The sequence below is a fragment of the Anopheles cruzii genome, chromosome 3 (genome assembly GCF_943734635.1).
Source record: "Anopheles cruzii chromosome 3, idAnoCruzAS_RS32_06, whole genome shotgun sequence".
Taxonomy (NCBI): Eukaryota; Metazoa; Arthropoda; class Insecta; order Diptera; family Culicidae; genus Anopheles; species Anopheles cruzii.
In genome coordinates this window covers 3906197-3923025 of record NC_069145.1, presented here as the reverse complement: position 1 = coordinate 3923025, position 16829 = coordinate 3906197, and the positions used below count along the sequence as shown (strand labels likewise).

The following is a 16829-nucleotide window of genomic DNA, read 5'->3' as shown; positions in this document are numbered from 1 at the left end:
CGGCCGGGTTCCCCGCGCGCTGGCTGCACGATAAGTTTGGCCACCAAGTCCTCTGGGGGCAGGGTAGTGGGAGGAGGCGGTCGGGCGCGCATTCCTCGCGCAAGCCGGATCGTGTCTTAATCTTCTACCGGCATCTTTGAGGTTGGGAATTTTCGGGAATCAGACGACGGCCCGCTCCGCACTCTCCCTAAACCCCGCACCACACGACAACGGTGAGCGCGAGCGCATCACGAAAGTGAAGCAAAATCGAGATCGCACCCATCGGCGGTGGCCTCGATTTCGGGACGCGTCGGTCGGTCAGGTTGTCGTCGATCGTAAACTTCCGCGAGCCGGCCGGCTCAGAGCGAGTTGTGTTCGACGAACGAAGAAGATCGCGAACACATCATCCTTCGGGCGCGCAATTCCAAGAACGCATTCCTTCGTCTTCCATCCGGTAAAACATCCGGCCACGCGGGTGAGGCTGACACGAACCACGGGTAAACACTAACAGTCCCACCGCTATAAAGCTTTCACAAATTTGTCAAAACAATTTCAAACAACCGCAGCCACGACGCGACCCACCGTGGCGGTGCTGAGGAACACGCGCAGGACGAGATGTGATGACCGAACGTTGCGCCATTCGCAGCCCGATAGAGAGAGAGAGAGAGAGAGAGACAGAGCCACAGAAAACTCAAATAACATCGGCGGGGAACAAAAGGAAATTCGTGATCGTTCCTCGAACCCGCGCGCCTCGGAACCTGCTCGGTGGGCCAGGCGGCGGCTCCGGGAGACGAACCGGGAAGAGCAAACAGACCCACAGCGCTTAGAATAGGGTCATAAAAATGCTGCAACATAAGGGACCGACCTCAGCATCGTCGCCGTCGCCGTTGTCGTCGTTCGTGACGGTCAAAGATCGTCGACGATCGCCCGGATGATGATCGCGGAGACCCTTTCCGCGAGCGCGGGCGCGCGCAGCACATAAGGACACGGTGGATTATTGTTTTGTGTTCCGTGTTCTGTGTGCCCCGTCCGTCCGACCGTCCGTCCGTATGTGTGTGGTTTATTCCTCGTCCGTTTCCTTTTGGCTTGGCCTTCGCGCGCCATCCTTTAATGCTTCCTTAGCTCGAAACGTGTCATTTTTGCATCAAAAATCAACAGCACGGTCGTGCCGGTGCGTGTGCCGGTGCGATGACAGCGCGCGGGGGCTTCGTGCTCCATTTGTGCGGCCACACACTTGCTCCCCCGGTCACTGGCGACCGCATCGATCCCGCCATTGTTGGGCCCGTGATGGGAATTCAAGGTTCAGCAATGCGGCGCGAACCGTATAAGAAGTGGTCCCCACTCGGTGACCGGGTCTGTGTTGACGACGCTGCTCGCCGGCGAGCGAAGCGAGTGGGTCCTCCGATCCGACATCTGATCCGAATCTTTGAACGAGAAATATCGTCCAAAGCGCAGCATAAACAACCGCAAAATAATGACCAACGCACCAAACAGCGGGAACATGCGGGTCCACAAACGGGGCTTAGTCCAGCGTTGAGTCGTACGAAACTGCGGATGCAATGATTTGATGCAACTTATGCAATATGCAAATACCGGAAGGACCGCGATCGCGTACACTGGAAACGAGAGGCACGTTTAAGCGAAATAAATATTCAATCCCATCTTGCCTTCCAAATTCCAACGCTTCAACGGGTGGCCATTATTTGTGGTCATTTGTAAGAGGCTGCCTGCTGCTGCCAGGGTATTCGTTGGCCATACGAATACGCACGCACACACGGACACGCGCGCTTGGAACGAACACCTATCATTAGCACAGCGCATGTGTGTGGTGATGCCCGCTGGCCACAGGAAATGGCAGTGGGCCAGCAGCGCAACAGCAACGACTGCGGCACCGCAGCTCCTCATCCTGTGTGGAAGAAAAACGGGACAGGAAATGTCATAGGTGTCATAGCTGTTGTTTATTGTTTTTCTCTGCCTTCTCCCTGGCCGGCCGAGGATCGCCTTGCACCTGTGGCTTTTATTTTTATGACACGTTCTGTTCCCTCCTTCACCGCCCCAGCGCCGAGAAGGTGTTCGAAACGGGCGTCCAAACCTCGCGGTGACGAGCACCGGATCAATTCCCCGCCCCCGGGGGCCCAAAGAACCACGGGCACGGCGGTGATGGCCTCTCCGCGTGCGGATTAACGAATGGTTTAGTTGGCGAGTAACCATAGTTTGGGCCGCGCAAAGTATGCACATTTGTTTCGCTCCGGAGCTCCGGTGCCGATCATAAAAACGGGTGATAAATTGTCTGCATGCAAAACATGGCCACAGCACCGGCAGCAGCAGCAGCAGCAGCGCCGTCCGATCGCGATCGTGAAGGATTTATGCAATTTTTGGGGGGGGGACTTTTTTGTTGCGTTTTCACCGTCGCCGGGTTGATTGTTTTCTCGCGCCGGACGGAAATGGGACAAAAACCCGGTCGCCGGTTTTATTATCCAAAATCACAAATCACGGCACCGCACGGCGCAGACCGCAGCCAAGTACGCTTCGAGGGAAGTGGCAGGGAAAGGCCGGTGGTACACAGAGCCGGTTGTTCAACTAATTTTCGACCATTTGCAGCCATTTTTCCTCCCGTGCTTATGTCGTTAATTTTAATGTCTTTACATGTTCGGCAACAGGGGCCCCGGTGATGGGTACGCGGGCTTTTAAGCCTGATCCATCAGAGCGGGCGAAAGGAAAACGGACGGGCGCACGACGTTTTGGCCGTTGCGCCCTGCAGCAGCAGCAACAGCAGGATGTTTACGGCCACACGAGGGAACCAAAACCAAAAAAACCCAACAACAAGAACCGTACTCGCAAACCAATCCTTCGGGCCGGACGGGCCGAAAAGGTAGAAAAGGACACATCACGTCCTACAATCACACCCGCAGGGTGATCATGATGAAGGAGTGCGCAAAGGCCGGGCCACAAAATCGGACAAATCGGCATCGACACCGGGCAGATAAATCGCTCACCCTGGCTCGTCCCGTTCCGGGCAGCCGGCGGTGTTGAAACCCCGAAACTTCCCAAAACGAGCGGTCCATCAGCGGCACGGCCCGGCACGAAAGAATAGCTCATGAAAGCGGACCACAACTGCCAAAACGACCGATGAAATCGAGCAAATCGAGCCAACCACAAACGGACCTCCCTCGGGGATCAACGGGTGAACGGCGACGGCGGCACGAGAAATAATAATGTTCCGCGAAACTCCACTGCATCGCAGATCGCTTATCGTCAGCGTCATTTTTGTCTCCCCGGATGGCCACCGGATGGTAGGTCGCCAGGGACGTTGAAGTCTTTCTTCCTTTTGTGTGGCTCGTCAACGACCACCGTTGTTCAAAGTGACATCGGGTATCGGGATCGGAGCGTAAGCGTAAAGATTTACTTAATTCATCCATCAAATCCTTCCATCGTGGTGGAAACCGGTGATGGAACGAAGATTGGGCCCGGCCGTTGCGTTAGCATACGCGGTCGACATCCGAGCCCGAAGATCTGATGGTCGGAAACGGGTCGCTCCGCAGAGATCGAATCGTGGCGCATAAATCGTTTCGCTCTTTTCCAGTGGCTTCTTCGCAGCATTCCGGCAAGTAAGGCGAACGTCCATCAAGCCTCAAGCCCCGGCTATCATGCACGGTAAATCTACATAAATTCCGATCAACGCGAATCTCCTACCTTCCACCGCGAGCCAGTCAGCGCGTCAATGATTCCGGCCGGAGCGACCGGCAAACTGTAATAAGGCATAAAACATCCGATATTATTATAATTATTCACGTGTTATACGATTATTGCGTTTGTGACAAACCTTCCGAGCCAGCCAGGATGGATGGCTTCGCGGGCTCCACCACCGCGTGCAGTGCTTTTTACGGGCCTTGCTAGGGGGCCCCCCGAGACGGAAGGTGCGAAAAACGATCTCACCTGCTTTGCACGAGGTCGTAACTTTGCACTCCATCCCCAGCCCGGGGGTGTCCTTAGATCTTAGATAAAATCTCACGGTTCGCCTGGCGCGATTGTGTCAATCGCGCGATCCTCTGCAAGGCTGGTCAACGGCGCAGCGCGTTTGGGAACTCGGTCACCGCTCGCGCTGAGGCCATATTTTCGCTAAAATACTACCCAACACCATCGGACGGCACACGCACTCACTCGCTCTCGTTCGTCCCAGTCCCGCGGCCCGCGCAAAGATCATATTCGAGGTAATTTATTGATCGACGGGTCCGTTACTTTCGCGCCACGACTGTCGAACGCGACGAAGTAACGCGTGCGTCCGGAGCAACGCAACCCGTCGTTGGCAAAACATTGTTAACACTTGGCCGGTGGAGAAAAAGAGCTACCAGAAACTCACAGATGCTGTCCCGGAAACTCGGGTTTCAATCCGCGTGGGTCGGAACTGCACACTGTTTACATTCTGGATGACAGAATCAATCATGTCAACAATCGATCGATCGGTTCGCGCGATCGAACTTTTCTTTAGCCGCGAATTAAAGATGGCAGCAAAACGAACTACGAATGCCATTGTAATGTGAAGTGGTTCCGTTGGCAGTTTGTTCTGTTCCGGCTCCATGATTATTAAACATCAAAGCTCTGCTCGTAATGATGGAAGTAAGTAAGACACTTAGCCCAACTCAGAACGGTGCGGCTCTCGTTAGATGCTATCGAAAGCATTTCCCCACGTCTAGAAAATGGCCGCGTTGACACGCACGATAAGGCATGAAAATTAACACGGGAAGCACACGGCGCACGGCGAACAAAATAGTAATTTCCACCGGGCACACCGCCGTGCCCGGTGGCTCCAGCAAAATATGCAACACGGTCCGACGGCCGGCCAGCCAGCCAGCGAGCGGTAGCAAACTTGTCGTTTAGCCTTCTCTATCTGAGATTAGAGCCATCAGTCACAATTCGTTCCACCGGCGGAGTGCAGTGCGGCCGCCGGACGAAGGCCGGGCCCACCGTTGCCACACACTGCACGCCATGACCGGAAAATGCCCCGGGGGTCAGTTACGGTCTCAATTTTTATCGTAATCACAGTACGCCGTTCTTTCTTTTTCCTTTGCCAACCGCGCACACAAACACGTTCACCATTTCTCTCTCTCTCTAGAGCCGGCGTTCCGTCCCTTTCTTTCCAGCACACTCTTTCTCCTTTGTGTTTCCTTCCGTACGAAGGCGCGGATCAACTCGCGCAACTACGCGCAATCTTTGCCGCCATGCTGCTGCTGCTGCTAAAGTGGAGAGCCATCCCGAGGAGGGACTCCGGTTCGCGCTTTCCCGCGCGTATGAATTCGTGCGAAAAATCGAGTCGCAACGCGGTGCACGGGGTGCGGTAGGAATGCATTTTCTCTCGCACCGCAGACGGCCATTTCTCTGCGCTTCGCTCTACCGACGGGCGGGCTACTGCGATCGGTGGAAGGTAGAAAGGCCACCGCACGAGCAGGCGGCCAGCCTACTGCCCCCCGGGCGGCCGTGGCACACCAGTAGGTAAGGGCGCCGAACGACGATGACCGTCAGCGGCAAACGCAAAAATGGGATCGGAATGGGGCCCGGTGTCCGCTCGTCCGCCGGCGAGCGAAAAGAGGTCGATCGTCCGAACCGATCCCGTCCCGCCCGGTGCGTATATATTCCAGCGGGTCTCGGACACGCAATTAGCCACACCATTTGACGCCATATCTTACCGCGGCCAACAAATGTGCTACAGTTGGGGACCGCGGTGCGCGCGCGCGCCGCGTGTGTGCATATCAACGATCTGCAGCGCTCCACAGCGGTGTCGCCCAAATGCAAAGTAGCAACGACGATTGCGACGATCTCCGGCGAGGTCCGGCTCGCCATCCCGTGGCCAGCAGCACTACGTTCGTTGCCACTGCGCCGTTTACCCGGGGGACGAGCCTTCTCAGGTGTATTGGTGGTGTGGCAGTGCCAGAGTGCAGTGGTGCAGACCTAACGGTAAACCGGAGCACCGCGGCCTAACTGGAGCATCGTGGTGGCTGCGGCGGCGGCGGCGGTATGCTAAACTCCTTACGCGGGTTGCGCAATATCGGTGAAGGGAATTGTAGGGGAATCACTAAAAAAGAGTTCTGCCTCTCATCAATGTCTCCCGCAGATTCGTTTGGGATCTTATTTAGGAAAAGGCCGCAAATTGTGTCAATGAGCGGTGTAATACTCCACCGGACTACACATGCACGTCCGCTCTGGCTGTCCGCTTGCTTGTCCCATCCCGAAACGCGGTGTGTGCGGTGGGTCTTTACGGTCCCAAAACGAGAGAGAGCCTGCCGACATTAGACGGACGCAACGGCAGGCTAGCTGACTGGCCGAGCGGGAGAACTGTGCTAAAGACTTCCAAATACGGGAGGGCCGACATTATACTACCGACATTACTGTGGCCGCTGCCGTCGGCACCGCCGTGTGGCCGTCAATCAGATTGCCGCGCGGTGCTCGCTGTAGGCAAACAAGCAGCAGGGTCCAGCGCGACCCAGAACCTCGCGGAGCGTGCAAATCAGAAAGCAGTTTGACCTTCCACAACCGGCCGGCTGGCCGGCCTGGTGCCGTCGGCGGTTCCAGGCCGGGACGTACAAATTATGGACATAAATCAAAAATTTGCTACACAAACTATGTTTGTCGGTGGTGCGCGATGCTGCACCGCGCTCCGCGAGAACCACTCACAGCCCCTAAAACAACCAAATTGAGCCACAGCTTCGAAGGGAATCCTTCGAAGTGCGAAGGCCCGCCGAGACTGGACCGGGCCTGGACCGAGACATAGTCTTGCGTCTCGATCGGCGGGGACCTTGGGCGGCGCTCGATGCGATCTCAATCCCGTGAGGGGGCCACCACCGTTCGAGTGGTCGGTGGTCGCGATATCGCGTGGCCCGGCCACCATTGCGCAATGGCGGAGCCGCGAGCTGAGCGATGCATTCATTTGCATAAAATATGGTGCAGTCAGAGTGTCAAATTGGTAGTTTGTCGAAGTCGAGCAGCAGTCGTTGCCCCCGGGGACCATCTGGGTGAATGATGAGCGGTGGCGGCGGCGGCCGGCGACGTCGTGAAAGGATATCGCTCCGTGGCTTCAGTTTTCCGATAGACTCCAACGAATCCACCGCCGCACCGGTGAAGTGGTTCTCTCACGCCAACGGAACGGAATGCCACGGAAGTGTAACGGATGTGTGATCCCTGGGCGTTGACCCAGGCACGGTGATCGCCCGCAGAATGAAGACCGTTGTTCCGTTGTACTAATTGTGTTCTAATAATAGAAAGATTACACTGCATTATTGTTAAATTAATTGTGCAAATACACAGAGAAGTCGGGCCACCGGGCTCTAGAAACAAATCATTAGCAGGCAAAAAACGCCGGCAGTTCATTAATTAAGCCGCACATTGGTCAAAGGGAGGCTTGGCAGTACCTCTATAATGATGATCTCACGATTTACAGGCAGGTAAAGGTATCGCCCTGAGCACGAGAACGTAAAAACTGCACCCCTACTGGTGAGCCACCGTCTTTCAGCGGATCGGAATTAAAAGCAAGACGGCCAGTGTCAGTTACATCAAATCGCCCTCGGGAGATGCGCGATTGAGGAACGTAGCTCTGGTTGCGGCGCGACGGCAGGGCATTTCATCCACCTGCCAGGGGCCAGCGCCTGCTGCGGAATAGCCCACCGTAACCGGCACTTAGTGCGGCACCAACCGGGCTGTCCGGGGTGGTTTGTTGTTTCCGATGGCCGCAGGACACTTTTCCGTAAATCCGAGCCGATCACCGTGCCGGAGCATATCCGGTTTGGAAGGCAGGGAATGTGGACCCGCCCGCGATAGCATCACCCAGGCCAACCTTTCATCGTACATTATTACGCCCGTAGCCCGGCCACTCAACACGGCCCCGCTGTATTCTGGAAGCCATCTTGGAAAGTTGTGTACGCAGCGCGCGTAGCGATCAATCACGCGGTCCGGGGCATCAACAACAGCGAGCGGGATATCAAAAACGGGTGGCCACCGAAGGAATGCGAAACGCTACCGTACAAAAATGCCAACTCTCTCTCTCTCGTCTTGGGAGCTCGCAGATCGGAATCTAGGATTGGGCGGTGACGGCGGCGGCGCGTAATTCAAGCCCGGAAGGACGAAACATTCCACACACCGCGTGTGCGCGCGCGCGCGCGCGATGATCCACCGCCGATGATAAATTGCGCCTATCGATCGGCCTAATAAAAGGCATTAATCAGTGCTCCTGGGGCGATCCTGGGAGCCTGGCAGTGCTCCACCGGCACGGATCGAATCCGACACGGGCTTGAGCTTGGCATTTTTCGCCGACTAGTGGCCCCTAGAGCTACCGGGTGATGTTTGCCTACAATCGATCGGGGGGGTAGGGCTGGGCCACGCCTGCGCACTGCGCGCGCTGCTTACCATTCCATTCGATCCGGTGCTACCGATCCGTGGCTTCGGCCTCGAGCGAACATCAGAGCCGACCGCTCGCCAGTTTTACTATCAATAATTTCACTCCTGGGGCACTCCTGGCCCGGCGCAGTAGCCGGGCACCATATTCAATGGCATACCCCGTCGCCTCCCCTTCGGATCATCGTAAGATTGTGTTCCGATGTATGCGATCGGCTGATCCTTGGTGGGCATGCATGATTTGCATCTCTGGCTTCCCAGTCCGGACAGGCAGCAGCACCCCGGCGAAGAAAAATGGCGCCCATTCGTAGGACCCCCGAATGGAATCGATGAATTATGGGACAGGCCGTCTGCTGGCCGCGCAAGGAGTGGAGCGCGACCGTGTTGCGTTAATCCTGTGACAGGCCCAAAACCCAGCAGGCTCCCAGCAGGGCCAACAATGTAGTCGCCGGGTGCACATTAATACGCCGCGCTACCGACGAGTGACGCAAGCTTCGCCGCATCAAACTGACAGCAGCACGCCTACACGCGCCCGCGCGCTGCATTTTCGATGCAACGGGAGCGCGAAATTTGCGCGACCGCGCGACAACCACTCCATTGAATATTCATGGCGTGCCCGCGTTCCGTTCCGTGCCGCTGCCGCCGCCGGACCCGGACCCTGGTCCGCCTGCAGGAGGCGCTTTACGCTTTATTAAGATTAAAATCTACACACAGACCGGCCAACGTGCGTCTGTTCAGCCGGCCCCCGGGCGCTAATAAAGCTACTCCGCGAGGCAGCAAAAATCTGGGACGCCCGTGAAGCGCCCTGAACAGGGATAATCCTCGGCCACTCGGTGGAAGGGGGGGTGCGGGCTCGTGAAGCGCGTGGTATTTATGTGTAAATTAAAGCATTGATATGCAAACTCGCCCAGGACCGGGAAGGACCACTTTAAGCATAGCGAACATAGTGACTCGTGCGACAGGCACCCTAATTGTAAGCGGAATGTGGCCTTCGTTCCGAGTCGTAACCGCAGATGGGATTTAATGGGAATCTGGACCCGCTCTGGATGATTCTACTTTTTGGGATTGATTGGAAAAAGGCCTCGCGAAGAGGGACGCCCGGTGCCACCGTCAATTCCGGTGGCAATCGCTACAGGATTCGCTTCAACGCCAACGCCAGTCGACAGTAGTGTCCTTGACACGATCGATTTGCAAATCTTGCCTCCTTGGTTCCCAGGTGCCCTCGGTACAGCAGACTGGTGGTGCTCGCCAGCCAGTGGTTCCGTTGGGATTGGCGGTCGTTTGATAGAAAGATAGATTGGAACGAAAATGACTTGCTCGATTGCACCTTGCCGCTGCTGCTCGACGGCAGCGATCGGAAAATAATACCTTCCAGTGACCGGCTCGGGTCCGGTCCCATTTCCAGTGCATCGACAGAGCTCCCTCGGCAACACTCCACTTGCAACACTGGCCCACGGGGGCAGTTATGGCGATGCCCGGGTGAAGATATCGACCCAAGATTGGACGCCGGCCACTTATTGTCCCGCATCCCAGGCCGCTCCCCGGCGCATGACTCCCGAAGGCTTATCGGAACCGCATCAAGCGTCGCGTCGGTTGGGCGGGCGAGCGGGCGAAAACATACTTTGGGTTTAGAATGGAATGTCCCGGCAACGCGGCTGCCGCTGGAACCCTCCGGCGAAGGGAAGCCGGGGTTTTCGGAACCGCCAACCGCTTCCTGCGCGATGGCGACCTAAACGATCGATCGATGACGGGCCCCGGACACATCGTAAATGTTTCGTTCCCCACTCGCCCCACCTCTCGCGCGCCACTCACGGGCCACTATCATCTGGGGATCGAAAAATTTCCGCTCGGTCGATCCACTCCACCGGCCCTGCCCGCCGCTCCGTTTGACATTCTGGCCCGCGGGCGGCACTGCACTCTTCAAACTCGCGCGACCCAAATCATGGCTCGTTGGCCGTCCGATCGCCCCGATGCTCCCCAGTTCGACGTTCGACATGATTTATAGCCGTGAGAAATGGCCACGGCCACGGCCTGCTGCACCCCGGAAACTCTCGGCCCTCGCGGCCACTGAGCGTTCGGCGTGATTATTTTGGTCGCTGGTCGTCGAAAGTGAAGCACGCTCTCCGAACGTACTACTTACTGTCGTTCGGCGCGCGATTAAGCAACATTGTGTTTCTGGGTTCTGGCCGCGACCTGGCACCAGGATTAACGCACTTAAACTGGCAGCAGTGGCAGTGGCGTTTGGTGGTTTGGATCCGCGGCGATCCGGCGAATGACGGACGACAGCGGCTTATGGTCGCTCATTTTCAGTCCCATTTTTCTCCGACGGGTTGGGGCCCGTCCGATTTTTCACACGAGCTCGCACGCAGGTCAGCTCATTTTTCCGCGGCCTCCATCAGCGGGGATCTCCACCTGAAGTGGAAGATAATTTGAATTTAATTAGCGTGGCGGCGAAAATCGTTGATCGTAAATTATGCGTATACGTTTGTGAAGTTCTTGCCAGTGGAAAGGGATCCAACGCGATCGCGATGATCGCGAACCGTGATAGTTCGAGCCGGTCAACTCGCCGGTGGCTAACGGGCACCGTTGGAGCAGCTTTGGTTCAGGGTTCACTCAATTAGCTGCCTACTGACGCGGTACGGACTTACGCGAGCTGAGCTTTGGTTGGCCATCTCGCTTAAGCAGCATTTGTGACGCTATGAGGACATACGGTATAATATCCAACGGTGCCACGTACTCCGGGGAGTACCGCGGATAATGAAGAGATCGACTCCATGAAAACAAAACGATAGATTGAAGATCGCAGTAGCTGGCGGAAGTAATCGTCGCCACCTAGGATATTAGTAAACAATTAATTACACGATGAACTCTACATCAAAACTAGCTGAACGAATCCGAACACCGACAAAAGATCGCTTTGGGATCGTTTACACTTACCTTCAAGATACGGGCGTGCCTGAGGAGTACATTGTAACATTATCCTACGCCTGTAGCGCGCCTCACTCAATCCGATTATTCGGTGCTCATCATTTCCGCTGCTCGCGTTGCGGCTGTCAGCTCGCGTTGTCTCTAACCACAATGTACGTGTTTTGTTTTCTTTGCGCAGATAAGTTAAACTGGATTGCCGCAGCACCAGCCGCCGCAGCAACAGCAGCAGCGCAGCAGCCGCGAGTTTGCGGTTCCAGTTCGCATTCGCGAGATCAGCAGAAGAGCACCACCGCACGGGCATGACGCATCAGCAACGGCGCGGTGCGCCTGTCGAGTGCCCGCTGGCGTCGTTGGGTCGCAACACGCCCTCAATGGACACCCGACAGTACCACCATCCGCTCAGTTCGAGCCCACTGGACCCGCAGGCGTACCAGATGTCCCGCAGCTCCCCGATCCTGGCGCTCGATTCGGACCTCTACTCACCGGCGGACAGCGGCGGGTGCGTGGTGAAGGTGGAGCAGACTTCACTCATCGGCACGCCGGACGGCGGTGGTTCCGTTCCGGTGGATGGCAGCGTTGGCGGTGGTGGAGGTGGAGGCGGAGGCGGTGGTGGTGGGGGCAGAAACGGGACCGTCCCGGGCGGAGGAGGATCGCTCCTGTCACGCAGTTCGTCCTCGTCGCTCGATCAGAACGGATCGTACATCGTACACCACCAGCCGCCACTCGCCATGCCTCTGAACGGTCATCACGGCCACGGCCGGAGAGACTATCGGCACATACGGCCCCGAACGTACACCCCGATCGATGCGCTCCTGAGCAACACCTACCAGCAGCACCATCAACGCCTATCACCGGTGCTGCGCGTCCCGCAAGGCTTTCACCACCCGGACGAACCGCTTCATCCGGGGCTCGGGGGGCTCTCCGAGGCCGATCGCTACTTTCTGGAGGAGAAGATGGACGCGCTCTACATTCAAGGTGCCATCCGACGCAACGCCAACGCCACACCGTCCAGCCTGACGCGCAACCAGTCGAGCAGCAGCAACAACACGGAGCGATACTACCTCGAGAACGAAAACATCGACGCAATCTACAACTTCTGCCGGCGCAACGTCACCAACGGCGGCGGTGGTGGTGCCGGCTCGGGCGTGGCCACTCACAACGGGCACCACAATTCCTCCTCGAAGGCATCGTCAGCCCGCGAGTCGCAGGTGGAGTGTCTGGACTCGAGCTCACCGCATCTGCTGCGCCGTGCCTCGAGCCCGGAAACGAGTGGCTCCGATCGGTACCTGCTCGATCGGATACGAGGATCGCCCGCGTTCCACAGCCCCCACAGGGGGACACACGTGAAGCCGGTGACCGATTTCGTTGATGGAAGGTAAGTGTCGGCGACGAGGCTTGGGGCCACCCGGCTTGTCCACTACTGACCACCGTCCCTTACGACTGTTTCCAGAATTCCGCTCACCAAATCGCAACACTTCAGCGACGGTCTGTCACGGTACGGGCGGTTTTCACCGAACCTGGACCAAGGCTATCACACGCTCGTGTCTCCGTCACCCTCCGGGCAGCAGCAATCCATGATACCGGCCTCGTGGACCACGGCTTCCAACCATCGGTCCGGTGATGGGACCACCTCAACCTCGTCCAGCCACGGTGGTAGCCCCGGGTGTCACGGGCCGCCCATATCGGCCGGAAGCAGTTCCACGGGGTCCGGCTCGAATGGAGGGCCACTCGGTGGAACAACGCTCCTCACCAGCCTGGGCAGCGTGCGCGGATCCGCACTGTACCGGGCGGGACCGTTTTTTGATCGCGTACCGGACGAGCTGATGGTGCGGATCTTCGAGTGGTTGGACAGCAGCGAATTGTGCAATATAGCGCGCGTCTGTAGGCGCTTCGAGTCGGTCATCTGGAACCCGACGCTGTGGAAGATCATCAAGATCAAAGGTAAACGGGGGAAGAACTAAACCGTTCGTTTGGACTGTCGGAAAACTCACTTTTGCGCTGACCTTTTGCAGGCGAAGAAAACAGTGGCGATCGTGCGATCAAAACCATCCTCCGGCGACTGTGTGGCCAAACGCGTAACGGCGCCTGTCCCGGTGTCGAGCGGGTCCTGCTGGCCGACGGGTGCCGGCTAACGGACAAGGGGCTGCAGCTACTGTCCCGACGGTGTCCGGAGATTACGCACCTGCAGATACAGAACAGCGTTACCATCACCAACCAGGCACTATCGGATCTGGTGACCAAGTGTACAAATCTACAGCATCTAGACATAACGGGTACGTGTGTGGCCTCCAGTGGCTCAAAAATCACGATCACGACAGCATAACGGCAGCGTTTCGTTACAGGTTGTGCCCAAATTACGTGCATCAACATTAACCCGGGGCTGGAGCCACCGCGACGGTTGCTGCTGCAATACCTAGACCTTACCGATTGTGCCTCGATTTGTGACGCGGGCATCAAAGTCATCGCCCGGAACTGTCCGCTGCTGGTGTACCTGTACCTACGACGGTGTATACAGGTGACAGGTACGATCGGTGCTCACTCTAAGCCCCCCACCACCGGACTCCCGGAGTTACGCAGTTATCTTCTCTTCCGCAGATGCTGGTCTGAAGTTTATACCCAACTTTTGCATCGCCCTACGGGAACTGAGCGTGTCGGACTGCACGAGCGTGACGGACTTTGGACTGTATGAGCTGGCGAAGCTTGGTGCTACCCTGCGCTACCTGTCGGTGGCCAAGTGTGATCAGGTGTCCGACGCGGGCCTGAAGGTGATCGCCCGACGGTGCTACAAGCTCCGCTATCTGAATGCACGCGGCTGTGAAGCGGTCAGTGACGATTCGATCAACGTGCTGGCCCGGTCCTGTCCTCGGCTGCGGGCGCTCGATATCGGCAAGTGCGATGTCAGCGATGCGGGACTGCGCGCCCTGGCCGAAAGTTGCCCCAATCTGAAGAAGCTAAGCCTCCGGAACTGTGATATGATCACCGATCGGGGGATACAGTGCATCGCCTACTACTGCCGGGGGCTGCAGCAGCTTAACATCCAGGACTGCCAGATATCGGTCGAGGGCTACCGGGCGGTCAAGAAGTACTGCAAACGATGCATCATCGAGCACACGAACCCTGGCTTTTGCTAACCGTCGGCGGGACCGTGGCACCTCACAGCATTTAGTACGTGCGTCGTGCAGCTTATAGGCCAATTCGTAGAGAACTTGTATAAAAAGGCCCTTCTTAGGAACCGTGTTTTGTGTGTTAAATTTTTAGCTACTAATTAAGCGAGTGTTCCACATCCGTGCTGCCAAAAAGTGATTGTTGAAAAATCAAAAAGAAAAGAAATTAAAGCCCCAGGGGGCCGCTCTGCTCGTGATCAATGCTGTTGAATGGAAATCGGCATTCACAAAGGAAATAGGCATCAAATAGGTAGGCAAATCTAGCAATTCGAACGAACGAGATACGGAAAGCAAACTGATGTGACGACGATGACGCAATTTTTTATTCGGAATTCGGTTTTTAATTGTTTTTAGATGTCGATGAAATTTAGTAAACATGTTTTTATTGTGTAACGAACCTGATTTTATTTATGTAAAAATAAACCAATCAAATATATTTATTTCGTAAAATATGATTTTTATCATTTTGTTTATGAGTTAACATAAGTTTATGAATTGTGTTTATAAATGCTGAAGCTTCCATTTTGATTGCAATCGTTATCGTTGGGTTTTGGTTACTATTCTGAGGATCGTCGAACTAACGGCCTAAATTCAATACAGGAGGCTTTTGAAGCTTGTACTAAAAATTAAGTGTTTTTAGCTCGGTATATTTGACAGTTCTACTGTCAAAGAGAAATGTCAACATTGGGTCGTCCATGCGCGAACTTTGTGTGCTTGTTGTGTAACGAAATTTGTTTCGATATTGGTCGAGAAACCGGCTCCTGCTGTGGCATGATGAAATATGTTCGATAGAACCGTTTAATACGCTGGTCGTTCGATTCATTAAAGTGATTTTACCCGGTCGAACTTCATTTCCATCATGGCTAAGTACATCGCACAGATTATCGTCCTCGGTGGTCAGATCATCGGCAAAGCCTTCACACGAGCACTCAAGCAAGAGATAGCGGCATCACAGGAAGCGGCCAAGCGAGCCGGTGGTGGCCAAAAAGGAGCTAATCGTGCCGCCGCGAACCTCAGGACAGGTAAACGACCGGGCTCGGGTGATGGGCGTTGTTTGGAACCACTCAAACTTTCCACCCCACGTTCGCAGGAATGACGCTGGAAGAAGCGCAGGAAATACTGAACGTGACGAAACTCGAACCGGAGGAGGTGCAGAAACAGTTTGACCACTTGTTTACGGTGAACGAAAAGTCGAGGGGGGGCTCGTTTTACCTGCAATCGAAAGTGTTTCGAGCGAAAGAACGAATAGATCAGGAGCTGAAGCCATCCAAGCCGCCAGAAGGGGAAAAACTTGATACCGGGACGGGGCCGACGGAGCAAAAACCGTGAGAACCGTGATGCCACTGTGAAAACGGAATGCGAAAAAAGTGTGGTCTATTTGTTAAGTAAACGAGTTTATTTAGTGCAACTGAAAGCTAATCGGTACCCGGTGTCTTTCTTGTAACTTTTGGTATCTTCTTCATAACGATGTTGAGTGGTGTTTCGTCGGTTGTCCCAGCCTAAAGCTCGTCCTCCTCAGATTCTTCGAGCAGTTCAAAGCATATCATTTTCTCAACTCCCAGGTTCAGCACCTGCTTGTTGACATCGGTGGGGTTTGAGCTGGAGCAACCGGCTTGCGGGTCCGACGGCTTCCGATTCTCGGCGCTCATGGTCAGCTGTGCATCCCGAGATTTGAGCTGCAGTTCTTCTACCTATCCAGCAAGAAAGAAACCATTGTATTAAGCCAATCAACTTGGTAAATTTCGCAATACACGTACTAGCAACTGGTTTAGTTGTTGGTTGATTTTTTCCAACATTGACTGAAGCGTGGACTCGACAATCCGCAACTGTTTACGTTCCTTTACCAACGACGCTAGCTCAACATTCTTTTCAATTCGTTCCGTCCTTCGAGACATTGTTTTCGGTTTGCACCATCGGTGAAAGAAATTTTGCACAATTTAAAATGCATTTCTTAATAAGCCCGACATCGCTGCGCTGACAGTAAACAAAACGCTTTCTGACAGTTCAGCCGCTTCGCAGGAAGCTTGGAGTGTTGCCAAATCGTTCAGAAATATTTTATATTTTCCATCGAATATATTTTTATAATAATTTTGAATACGGTTTAAAAAAGTGCCTATTTCCAAATTATGTGATTGAAACAAATCAACATCATTATGTTTTTTCAAACCCCTAGCAATGGTACGCCACTGAGCCGCCGCCAATCTCTCGTTGCGCTGTCTGTCGTTTGTGATTCGTTGGACGAACGTTCACGGCACCGGAAGGTCCTTTTTTCGCGCGTGTGTGTGTGTCTTGCACTACAAAGGGCTTCCCGCAAAAACAAGGTTAATAATGATCCAGTGTCTAGTGTGATCAGCGAGCGCTTTGAGTGAGCACAAT

General features: G+C 55.2%; 3 protein-coding genes across 3 annotated transcripts; 2 read left to right on the top strand and 1 right to left on the bottom strand.

Moving 5' to 3' along the window:
* The first annotated feature begins 11588 nt into the window (after positions 1 to 11588).
* LOC128272899 (F-box/LRR-repeat protein 7) lies at positions 11589 to 14758 on the top strand. Its single transcript, XM_053010784.1, has 5 exons — positions 11589 to 12664; positions 12740 to 13230; positions 13302 to 13562; positions 13632 to 13811; positions 13885 to 14758. The coding sequence occupies exons 1-5, from the start codon at positions 11589 to 11591 to the stop codon at positions 14418 to 14420; spliced, it is 2544 nt and encodes an 847-aa protein (XP_052866744.1). The 3' UTR covers positions 14421 to 14758.
* Positions 14759 to 15177: 419 nt separating this feature from the next.
* LOC128272375 (mitochondrial import inner membrane translocase subunit Tim16) lies at positions 15178 to 15889 on the top strand. Its single transcript, XM_053010172.1, has 2 exons — positions 15178 to 15475; positions 15544 to 15889. Exons 1-2 carry the CDS (start codon positions 15313 to 15315, stop codon positions 15780 to 15782), a joined length of 402 nt encoding a protein of 133 aa, XP_052866132.1. The 5' UTR covers positions 15178 to 15312; the 3' UTR covers positions 15783 to 15889.
* On the bottom strand, positions 15850 to 16348 carry LOC128275002 (uncharacterized). Its single transcript, XM_053013369.1, has 2 exons — positions 16211 to 16348; positions 15850 to 16144 (listed from the first exon to the last, which is right to left on the bottom strand). The coding sequence occupies exons 1-2, from the start codon at positions 16346 to 16348 to the stop codon at positions 15953 to 15955; spliced, it is 330 nt and encodes a 109-aa protein (XP_052869329.1). The 3' UTR covers positions 15850 to 15952.
* Between the last annotated feature and the right edge of the window lie 481 nt (positions 16349 to 16829).